The sequence below is a fragment of the Rhynchophorus ferrugineus genome, unplaced genomic scaffold (genome assembly GCF_030347505.1).
Source record: "Rhynchophorus ferrugineus isolate W39M unplaced genomic scaffold, kcgeb_rfMv2 rfM7, whole genome shotgun sequence".
In the NCBI taxonomy this organism is placed as follows: Eukaryota; Metazoa; Arthropoda; class Insecta; order Coleoptera; family Curculionidae; genus Rhynchophorus; species Rhynchophorus ferrugineus.
This window is the reverse complement of record NW_027472586.1, coordinates 7422316-7434974: the sequence shown is the minus strand read 5'-3', so window position 1 is coordinate 7434974 and position 12659 is coordinate 7422316. Positions and strand designations below refer to the sequence as shown.

Genomic DNA, 12659 nt, shown 5'->3' with positions numbered 1-12659 from the left:
TACTTTCCACCATTACCCGGTAAATCGATCTTGTCTTCGTCATTTCCCCGTCGGTTGATGTTTCCCGGGCTCGGAGGCCCGTTCCCTCCGCCCGTACGCCGTCTGATTGATACTGCTAACTGATTGTTGAGTTTATTAAGTTGTTAGACGTGCCACGTGAAGGCGGATAACGTTTCGGTGATGCTTATCCAATTAATATTTAAGAGAGATGGCGCGCTCGTCTTAATTGGTTTTCTCGACGCGGCCGGATCGGTTTTGGTGCGTCGGTCCCTAATTTATCGAACGGATCTCCGTCGAGAAACTCGAATCGAACGCGGGAAATTATCGCTTCATTTCGGGCATTCGCCGAGAAATCGGAGAACTAGCAACGTCGCCCGTTGAGATACGACGATCGCCAAAGGATAAAATAAAAATAAATTGCCCGATTATTTTTACTTGAAAGTAGGATTTCTCGGAAAACTGGCAATGTCGTAAGATTATTTTTGACGTGAAATGACTTTCAGTGTCCTTCATGAGCATTAATAAATTTGTCACTATATTTGTCACATAATCACTAGGTGCTTGCATATATTCTGACCAGCGATATTTACTAAATTAGTAGTTAATTTAATAATTGTAAATATATTCCTTAATATTCATGTTGATTTTGCATTGTGGGAAAATAATAAAAACGTAATTATATCACTCAATGGATGCCCGATTCCTCAAGCAGAATCATCTAAATACATCATGTTAGACAAAAATCAAAACACATTAGAACCAAAATAAAATAACTAGACTAGTTAGTAGGAATATACTCTCAATTTGATCTAAAATCAAAGAGGTTGATTTATAAGACAATCTTTACAAGTCAATTTAGACCTATGGGGTGAAAATATAGGGTTGCACCAAAAATTCAAACCAACTAGTCATCCGACGCTGTCAAAACAAGGTTCCTCGATTGATTATCAATGCCTATCGCTACGTAACCAACGAAGAACTGCACCATGATCTGGAAGTCTAATGGATTTGTGAAATTATACAAGATTTCGCCTTGAAACGCGAAAGTAGATTACTAAATCATATTAACGTGGAAGCAATACAACTGCTGGACAGCCCGCAGGAAGTCAGAAAATTGAAGCGAACCAAACCATACGAACTTATATAAAGTGTATATCTTTAGTGTAAACTATAGCTATAAGTTATTATAACTCGTTATTGCTCGTTATTGTACTCGTCTTGCTTGTGAATTGATCCAAGTACAAATGAAATGTAGCAATAAATTAACTTATAATTAAGATTGTACTAAGCGTATCTAATAAAGATGTTATCAAAAAAAATTGCTTTAATATACTTTTTTAAGTTAAATATATATTTTAAAATTATTCTATTCATATATTATCTGTTTTGTATATAAACATTTATTCATTTATTTGTCCTTAGTTATTTTTATTAAGAAAGATGATTCCATGTATATTTATATTTAATGCTCTGAAGCTGTTAAAGTATAATGTTCAGTGGTGTAATAATATGCATCTATTTTATTTTCTTTATAGTTAATGATATTGTTAGGAATTGTTATGGAAGGCATGGATAATAATGTAAAGGCTATTGTAGATTGGTTGCCAGTTACCACTTAAACTGTGATCTTTGAAGGCAAACCCTTTTATGCGTAGATAAATGCTGATGGGAGAGACTCTTAAGTTTATCTTAAGCCATCGCGGACCTCTAGCTTGGATTTGGACGTACATTGAGATTATAACATAGTACAGGTGTACCCATTTTTTCATTTATATATCCCCATCTAGTTCCCATTCTGTATTTCAATCGTTTGTGGTCCTATCTTTGCCCCATAGTTGTTGGGTTTTAGCGAACTCTTTCTTCATACATCTCTGCTTCGATATCTTTAATCTAGTGGGTTTCCTTTGCACTTCCCATATATCTCTCGAAACGGGTGGCTATAGTTCGAGCGCATAGGATCCGATCTCGTCTGTCAGGGCTATTTTTGGTATCTGCTGGATGTTGCTACAAACTGAGTTCAGTCGCTGGAACTTCATTTCCTGCAGTTCCTTCAGGGATTGTAAACCTTCTTAAGTAAAAGTAAAACTTCTTGTTCTTCTGTAATTGTTTGTTTTGTGGTTGGATACCCGGGAACTCTTCTTCTGACGACAATTTTATCATTTTCTGTCTTTTTGTTTCCTCTGGACAAGGACTCTTTTGACTCTTAAACTTATCAATACTTTGTTGGTTATTGACACTTAATGGAGTTTAAAATTAAATGCAATTTAAAAAAGTTGAGTGACTAAAACTCAATTTTTCTTAAATATTTCTTTCATTTTAATATACACAATGTTATAATTAATATTATATGTCAAATATATTTCTTATGTTGGAAATATTAGCATGACAAGTTTTAATAATATTAAAATATCATTTTGGAGTTGTTATCTTCAGTCAATTGCAAGAGAAACATGATTAAATTTATAAATTGTGGTCAAATTTCAACCACAAAAGGATCACAAGTAGTATAAGAAAGAAAACGGATATAAACAACGTTGCCAGATTACATATGCCTTCTGAAAAATATTATTTTTTAACCTTTTCATTAACATCACTTAACCGTTCATTTCTTAATTGACATAAGTATTGATTTTTGTATGGATGAAGACACACTTCTACTTCTCTTAAACTATTATAGACAAATTATCAAAATAACTATTGGAAACATTCTTAGTTCTTAAAACACAAATAAGAATATTTGTTACATTCCATCAAAATTGCGAAACAATGTATAAAAATTTGTATTTTCAACGTTGCCATTTTTCAGATTTTTCTGAGAAATCCTGTATAGGATTCTTAAAATTTTCATTGTAAAATGTTTATATAAAATATATAATAAAATAAGAACTTTGGAATAATATTTAGAATACGACTAATTAATTATGATAACATTTTACACAGTTACATAGTTTGTAGGTTAGATTTGTTTTGTTTACATTTAAGTCTTTTCCACACCTTCCATGAGATACTAGCCGCGTTTCTTTATGTAGTGCTATGACCTTAGAGGCCTAATCCACCTAATTAACAATTGTATATCTAAGAAACGTATTTTAATTTCAATCGAGAGCATATTTACAGCATATAACAGTGCAGTTACATTCAATTAATTATGTGCATACCTTTAGTTGTTTCCACTCTCATTACTCTGTCTCAAGAACTCAAGTTACTTTAACTTTCCGATTCACTGCCCAATTCAATCACTGAACTGTTAATTTCCAATCTGTCTAAAACATGTTCACGGTTCCGCCATTTATCAATTACTTCCTCTGTATATCTTATCGAGCTCATCAAAACCGAAGGTGTTATAGTTGACAATGCTTTCTCCCATATATCCAAAGAGTTTTTGATGGAATATCCTTCTCGACCAGCAATATATCTGCATTAATATATATAATGAGCAACAAAACCTAATCGAATGCTATTGTAACTTTTACATTTTTCCATCAATTTTTGTTGTCTTTACACTCTTTGTTACTGTCTTGCCAATGTCTTGAGTGCCACAATGAACCATTTTGAAATATTAAAGTTTCATCAAGATACACAAATTCAAATAATTTATCTTCCTTAGTCTTATTTTATGTCTTTAATAATTGAATTATTTTTAAGACAATATTTGTACGTTCCTTATTAAACCTTTACGAGTTCCTCTTTACCTCTCATTTAAACCCTATGACCTGTAAGAGTGTATGAAAGGATGTATTACATCCCTCAAAAGCTGCATATCCCAAACTCTTTTACGGATACTTTCCAGCCAGAAAATTTTCTCTAAAATAATTTTATTAAATTATGTTTATATCGATAAAATAGCTTGTGTACTTATTGTTCTTAAACATTTCGTATATTTGATCTCGAATAGGACCAATATCAAGATTCGTCACCCACTTTGTATATAGACGGATTTTCTTGGGTGAATCTAACGTATAATTATTCATTTTGTAAGCGATGTTATTCACAGTACCTACACTTATATTTAGCGTTGCAACAACCCGCTAAAAAACATTTTCAATAAAATTGTAGGGACTTACATATTATTCAATATCATCAATAATTACCTCCCTAACGGAATTTTGCCAGCAAAAGGAGGCCTCCATTATCTCGTTCCTTTTCGAAATAGCTTATTAAAGTCGCAATCAACTTGTGACACTGAATATCTGTTTTCGGTATTTTCAAACAAAGTGATATGATATATTACGGAGCGACTTAGAATTTATCAAAATAATCAAAAGGCTAAAACAATGTTTGCCGGTTTATAACCTGTAATAATTATAACCAATATTTTGAATAATTTAGCCTACATCCGACAGCTGGACGGCAACCAGACGTATATAATATTCTTGAAAGCAATAGTGATAAGAGGTTTTAACTTTTAATTATAAATAATTGTAGCTATATAATTAATGTTAAAATAAATAAATTATATTTGATAACATTTTTGTTCAAAGCCAAACTGAACTAAAACTCAGTTGATGCGGCAATATTACAATATTAATATGTCACAAATATCCATGACGCATTACTAAAAAAACTTTGTTATCTTATATATAAAAATGAATCGCAAAATATGTTCCTAAGCGCATAACTCAACAACGCCTGGACCAATTTGGCCAAATCTTTTTTTAAAATGTTCGAGAAAAATTAGAATTATTGCTGGAAAAACCCTAAAAATAGCCCTTTTTGTTTTAATTTGTTTCGTGTATCAGTTGACAATTCATCTGTCATCTGTCAAAAGTCATCTGTAACAGACAACTTTTTTTTTTTAAATTTGATATGACTTGAACTCAAATCCTTTTAATCCGTACGAATTGTTTTATTTATTTAAAATTTTTTATTTGTTTAAAATTTAATTCAAATTTTAAATAAATAAAACAATTCGTACGGCTTAAAAGGATTTGAGTTCAAGTCATATCAAATTTAAAAAAAAAAGTTGTCTGTTACAGATGACTTTTGACAGATGACAGATGAATTGTCAAGTGATACACGAAACAAATTCGTATATCGTGTTTTGTGCAGAGTGTTTAGTTAGTTAGTGTTTGTTTAGTTCGTGATTAGTGAAAAAATAATTTATATTTGATATGCCTCCTATAAGACGAAGCAATTTAGGTAGAAGAACCAGAAATGCTATAAACCAAGCTAATTACCGATCTAATCGTACTGCACAAGAACGTGACGACGGAAATGAACGTGAAAGAATTCGGATATCACAAACGCGTGAAGCGCGAGCGCGACATTCAACTAATAATCGCGCAAGTTTGAATCCAGCTGCTTTCAGTTACGATGTGTCAATTGACTACAGTAACTACCAATGTGTTGTTATTGGTTCTATGAACTTGGTTTGCTCACACTGTAAGGCATTAAAATACAAAAACGATGCCAATGGATTGTGTTGCGCAAATGGTAAAGTGAAATTGATACAATTGGATCCACCACCAGAACCATTGTACTCATTGGTTTCAGGAATAGGAACAGATTCTATACACTTTTTGACACATATTCAACAATATAACAATTGCTTTCAAATGACTTCATTTGGGGCAACAAATGCAGTTCGGGAAAATTTTATGCCAACTTTCAAGGTATGTATTATAGCAGTTACTCATAATTATTTTAGCGAACAAAATTTTCTGTCACCAAAGTTAAGATGTGTTACTAATCTTCAATTTCTTAATCATTACGAAATATATCACTTAGTCATCATATTATATGGTGATTCAGTTTCAGTGACACTTTTATTATATTTTATATTTGATAGATATTAGTTAAAACTAAATATATACTTTTTAAGATCAAATATTATTTAAGTTTGATCATTGACAATCCATTAATTTATACCACACCATAATATTTTTTTTATTTACAGATACAAGGGCAAATATATCACAGAGCAGGTTCACTGTTACCAGTGTCAGATAGCGACAACAAATTCCTGCAAATTTATTTTATGGGCAATTCACCACAAGAAATTGATCTGCGTTGTGCACATAACAATTTAGTAAAAAGGTCTATTGTAGAACAATTACAAACTTTATTTCATCAACACAATCAATTGATTATATTGTTTAAAACTGCCCTGGATCTGATGCCATCCGATAATCACAAAATTGTAATCAGAGCTGATAAAACATCTGCAGGTCAACATACAAGACGTTTTAATGCACCAACTATTGATGAAGTTGCTATCGTTGTAGTTGGAGAAAACTTGGAATCCCGTGATATTGTTTTACATCGTCGGAATTTTCAATTACAACCTATAAAGGAAACACACCGCTCATATGATGCACTGCAATATCCCATTATATTTTGGCAAGGTGAAGATGGCTACGATTTATCAATAAAAATGATAAATCCCATTACAGGTAACTAAAATATTAGTTTAGCTATGGCGATAATATCTCAGTCACTATATTATGTATTTTAATTTTATATTTGAATGTTATTAAAACAAAATCTGTTTACAGGTTCTGAAACCAACAAAAAAGTCAGTTCAATGAACTATTATTCATACCGCCTAATGATTCGGGAAAATGCAGATAATCACATATTGAAATGTCGGCGATTATATCACAAATATGTTGATGACATGTATGTTAAAATTGAAACGGAGAGATTAACATTCATCAGGTTGAATCAAACCAAACTCCGATCTGAAGAGTATATTCACCTTCGAGATGCGATTAATACTGATGGAAATGCACAGAATGTCGGTCGGATGACTATTCTTCCAGCAACATACATCGGAAGCCCTCGGCATATGCACGAATATGCTCAAGATGCCATGTCGTATGTTCGTCATTATGGTACAGCAGATTTGTTCATCACATTTACATGCAATCCGCAATGGATAGAAATTAAGCAGGAGTTATTACCTGGGAAATCATCCATTGATCGTCATGATATTACAGCCAGAGTCTTTAGACAAAAGTTGAAATCTTTAATGAATTTCATCGTAAAACATAATGTGTTTGGTGAGACACGCTGCTGGATGTATTCTGTGGAGTGGCAGAAACGAGGATTGCCACATGCACACATTTTGATTTGGTTGGTTGAAAAGATAAGGCCAAATGAAGTTGATGCAGTGATATCAGCTGAAATCCCTAATGTACAAGTAGATCCTGGATTGCATGAGGTAGTTATCAAAAACATGATACATGGTCCCTGTGGAACTCTTAATCAAAATTCACCGTGTATGATGGATGGTAAATGTTCAAAACGATATCCACGGACATTAATATCGGAAACAATTACTGGTAATGACGGTTATCCATTGTATCGTCGCAGATCGACAGCAGACAATGGAAAATCAACAATTGTCAAATTAAATTAACAAGATATTGAAATAGATAATCGTTGGATTGTTCCATATTCACCCATTTTATCAAAGACATTCAAAGCACACATCAACGTTGAATCTTGCCATTCAGTGAAATCGATTAAATACATTTGCAAATATGTAACCAAAGGGAGTGATATGGCTGTGATTGGAATTGGTGCAGAGAATTCTAATGATGAAGTTACCCAATACCAAATGGGCCGCTATGTCAGTAGTAATGAAGCAGTTTGGCGAATATTTTCTTTTCCTATTCATGAGAGACACCCTTCTGTTGTTCACTTAGCTGTGCATTTAGAAAATGGACAAAGAGTGTATTTTACAGCACAGAACGCAGTACAAAGAGCTGCTCAGCCACCATCTACTACATTAACCAGTTTTTTTGAGACATGCCAAAACGATGATTTCGCACAAACATTGCTATATTCTGAAATGCCAAAATATTATACCTGGAATCAATCCTCAAGGAGATTTATACGACGGAAACAAGGAAAACCAGTTCCAGGATATACAGATGTATATTCCACCGATGCGATTGGCCGGATTTATTCAGTACATCCAAGCAATGATGAATGTTTTTATTTACGACTGCTATTAGTCAATGTACGTGGCCCAACATCATTCCAACAGTTACGAACTGTTGATGGTGAATTGTGTGGATCCTACAGAGAAGCCTGTCAACGTTTGCAATTGCTTGAAAATGACGCTCATTGGGATCAAACTCTCAATGATGCTGTAATATCATCACACACTCATCAAATACGAACATTGTTTTCTATAATCATATCTACATGCTTCCCATCAAACCCAATTGATTTGTGGATGAAGTACAAAGATTATATGTGTGATGATATTTTGTATCAAATACGGAATAGAATGGGAAATCCAAATATACAAATCAGTGAAGAAATTTACAATGAAGCATTGATTTCAATTGAGGACATGTGCTTGATAAGGTCAAACAAACTATTAATTCAATTAGGCCTGACCGCGCCCAATCGTCCAATGCATGACGCTTTTAACCAAGAGTTGCATCGAGAAAGACTGTATGATCTCAACGCTTTGAAAGAATAAATTCAAACAAATCTTCCACTGTTAAATGAACAACAGAAGTATGTATTTGAAACTCTTATGAAAGTAACAAATGATGAAACTGGAGGGATTTATTTCTTAGATGCACCTGGTGGTACAGGAAAAACTTTTTTTATTTCATTAATATTAGCAACAATTCGCTCACAAAATAAAATTGCACTTGCACTCGCTTCGTCGGGAATCGCAGCAACTTTGCTTGAAGGTGGTCGAACAGCCCATTCAGCACTAAAATTGCCATTAAATATGCAAAGCAATGAAACTCCAACCTGCAACGTTTCGAAGAACTCTGCAATGGCAAAGGTTTTGCAGCAATGTAAATTGATTGTTTGGGATGAATGCACGATGGCACATAAAAAATCTTTGGAGGCTTTAGACAGAACCTTAAAAGATCTACGTAGCAATAATAACCGATTTGGTGGTGCAATGATTTTATTAGCAGGAGATTTTCGTCAAACATTGCCAGTGATTCCACGATCAACGCCAGCTGATGAACTCAATGCATGTCTAAAGTCCTCCAATTTGTGGAAACATGTTAAAGTACTTCATTTAAGCAAGAATATGCGTGTCGAGTTGCAAAATGACCAATCTGGAAACATATTCTCTAAACAACTCATTGACATTGGTAATGGCAAATTTCCTATAGACATGTTGACGGCTTGCTTTTGCTATGACTATAAACAAGTCCCAGGGGCAATCATTAAGTGTTTGTGGTATTAATCTAGAAAACCCATGTTTCTCACATGGTCAATTGTATGTTGCCTGTTCCCGTGTTGGAAAACCATCAGATTTGTTTATCTATGCGCCAGGTAATCAAACAAAAAACATCGTATACCACAAAGCAATATAATGATAATAATAATAATAATTATGATTCACATGATTAACAATAAAGCGATTACTTACTTTTCAATCCTTATATATGTTTTATTTAATTATTTTTTATTCACAACGCCCTATCACCAGGGTGATGGTTCTGTTCAGGAGAATTTTTTAAAATACGTAGGCACAAAAACTGCCACATTACAAATCTTTTTGACAGGACGAAGTCTGTCGGGTCAGCTAGTAATATATATATATATATATATATATATATATATATATATATATATATATATATATATATATATATATATATATATATATATATATATATATATATATATATCATATATATCATATTAAACAAACATTCAGTAAATTGGGGTTCAAAGACACCCCAAGGCAAATAACCGAGGGTGGACCAATTATCCTCCAATCATCCACTACACGGCAATTTCCGCGTTCGTTCCTACCCTCCCAGGAACGGCGGCAGCGCCGCAGCCGCCTCCCCGATCTGGCAGCGGCGCGCATTTAATTTACACCGCCCTAATAGAGAATCGACCCCAGGGAACAATCTTACAGCATGTCCCGGTAAACCCCTAAAATGGGCCGGAGCGTTACGGACCTAATCGATTTTATCTTTATTTATTGGCCACCCCGGCCGGATTGAGTTGTCGAGGGGGGCGGCGGGAGACATGGGGCTGGCGGAGGGGCAACGGAGTCGATGGTGCGGTGGCGTTTTGCCAAGTAATCGGTCGGTATAAGTGGATAAATGCTTATTAGTTTTATAGCGTCGAGATGGGGATGGAATCTGGGGTAGTTTGGGGTTATTCGATGATATCTGGTACCCCTTCTCGGTAATACGGCGAGGAGAATCGACCAGATCACGAACTATTATTCAAACTTGTCTAGAGTTTTACGTCGTATAAATAATACTTCGTATCATAAAATATCAAATAAATTAATACATTCGACGTTGCCAGTATTCGTAATTTCTCTGAAATATCTATATTATCACTTGTAAGATTTACTTTGGTTCCACAGGATGAAGTGCTACTCCAGTGATAAAAATTATCGATAATTTACACATAAAATTCGGTATGTTTATTGTGGACTATAGTGTTATTTGTAAATAAAAAGTAAATTGAAAAGTCCCCGGCCTGACACATAGATGGCGCCACTATAATTTAATCCATATGTTTTTTACTTAGTCTTAACCCTTAAAAGATGTGTGTATAAATTTGACAGCTGTCGGATCATTAGTTTGTCAATTATAGCATTTTGAGTGAAGCAACTTTTGTTACTTTGAAAAAAAGGGATAAAAAAGAATTTCGCGTGTTGATAAAATATTGTTTTTTGAAGGGAAAAACACAGCTGAAGCAAAAACTAGGCTTGATGTCGAGTTTCCGGACACTGCCCCCGGAAAATCAACCATCAGGGATTGATATGTTAAATTTAGACATGATGAAATAAGCACCGAAGACGGTGAACGCTATGGACGCCCAAAATAGGTTGTTACCGACGAATACATTAAAAAAATCCACAAAATGATTTTGAATGGCCGTAAATTGAAATTGAATAAAATAGCAAACACTTTAAAGATATCAACTGAACGTGTACCTCATATCATTCACGAATACTTGGGTATGAGAAAGCTCTGTGCAAAGTGGGTGCGGCGCGAGCTCACTTTTGACCAAAAACAACAACGAGTTGATGATTCGGAGCAGTGTTTGAAGATGAACAAGCGTTATAAACCCGAGTTTTTGCATCGATATGTGACAGTGGATGATACATGGCTCCGTCATTTCACTCCGAGGCCGGGGACTTTTCAATTGACCTGCTATAGTTAATAATATAAAACTTTCTTTCATAATACATACGACGTTTAGAGTTTTCGTACTTTTCCGAAATATCTTACATCTACTCATCACTTTTAATTGTTACTTCGGTTCAACAGGATGACATAAAGGGTTATTCCAGTGATAAAAATAATCAATCTTTTACACATAAAGTTCTTTAAATGTATTGCTGGTGGACTATTGTTTGATATATACATAAACTTGGTAGTACAGAACTTTCTTTCGTAATATATCCGATGTTGCCATTTTGTGTATTTTTCCTGGAAATGGTATTTTCAGCAACTAATTATTTTTAGAAATTTTCTTTTATGAATAACCTGATTTATATGCATTCTGATCATTTTTATACAACTTTTAGTATCGATGCAATGCAAAAAATATTTTTAAAACATAAATTCACTTTTATTTATATCACTTATATTATAGAAATTGTTATTTACAAAGCAATAACAATGAATTTTAATATAATTCACCCTAATTACATATATTTTGAGACTTTTCTCTTTATCCAACTTCCAACCGAAAATCTTGACACATTTTTTTTCTATTTACAATCTACGGTTAATAAAAATGTCAAATTATTATTAAGAATGTTACCCGAAATTAAATGGTTTTATAATAATTTTTAGATAACCATTAGTTTTTAAGTTATGCAATGAAAAGTGAATTTTCGCACAATGAATATCTTCCTGTTTATACACGTATCTTAAAGACATTAAAGGTTAAGGCAGTTTGACATGGATTTTTGTTTCTTTCACTCCAAACTACACATATTTTGAGAGTTTTATCTTCGTTCGATCGGTGAATAAAATTGAAATATTTCCATAAATTTAGTTATGAAAACTTTGCGATTCTTTGCCTTTTACAACTTTTTGCTGTCACTCTTGTTCAAAATTTACAACTAATTTATTACTACTTCTCCTATGTACTTGGATTAATTAACAAGCAAGACGAGTGCCAGAAAATACCTCAGTATATATTCCTCAATATGTTCAAGTAATGAAAACTTAATAAACATTTCAGAGATTATAATGAATTTTACGTAGAAATTAATAGTAATATAACGACTCATATAACAAACTAACAAATTTTACGCAATCTTCAATTTCTAAGCTATACAAAAAAATGTATTATGAAAAAAAGTGAAGAAATTTCAGTTTATTGTCATATATCTTAAAAAATACAAATCCTCAAAACTGTTTAACATAGTGGAGAATTTTATATTTATCCGAGAGGTAAAAAATTACCCTTTTGTCATGTATGTAGTTGTAAAAATTTACGATTTTTGTCATTTTAATGCTTTTTGTTTTCGTTTACAATCAAATAATTACAGTTTAATAGACATTTCAAGAATTATAGAGAATTTTACAATGCTTGTAAACAATAGTTGTAAATTGTATTGCAATTGTAAATTAAGATTATACGCAATGTAAGGATCATTTTTTCCATATATTATCGAAATAATAAAATATCAGTTTGAATAAAAGAAAATATCCATCATGTCATCCAAAACATCACTCATACAA

The 12659-nt window shown here is 33.1% G+C and overlaps 1 protein-coding gene across 1 annotated transcript; it reads left to right on the top strand.

Annotated features, from left to right (window-relative positions):
* The first annotated feature begins 5689 nt into the window (after positions 1-5689).
* Positions 5690-9367, top strand: LOC143199564 (uncharacterized). Its single transcript, XM_076409452.1, has 2 exons — positions 5690-6392; positions 6495-9367. The coding sequence occupies exons 1-2, from the start codon at positions 5978-5980 to the stop codon at positions 7358-7360; spliced, it is 1281 nt and encodes a 426-aa protein (XP_076265567.1). The 5' UTR covers positions 5690-5977; the 3' UTR covers positions 7361-9367.
* Positions 9368-12659: the final 3292 nt, after the last annotated feature.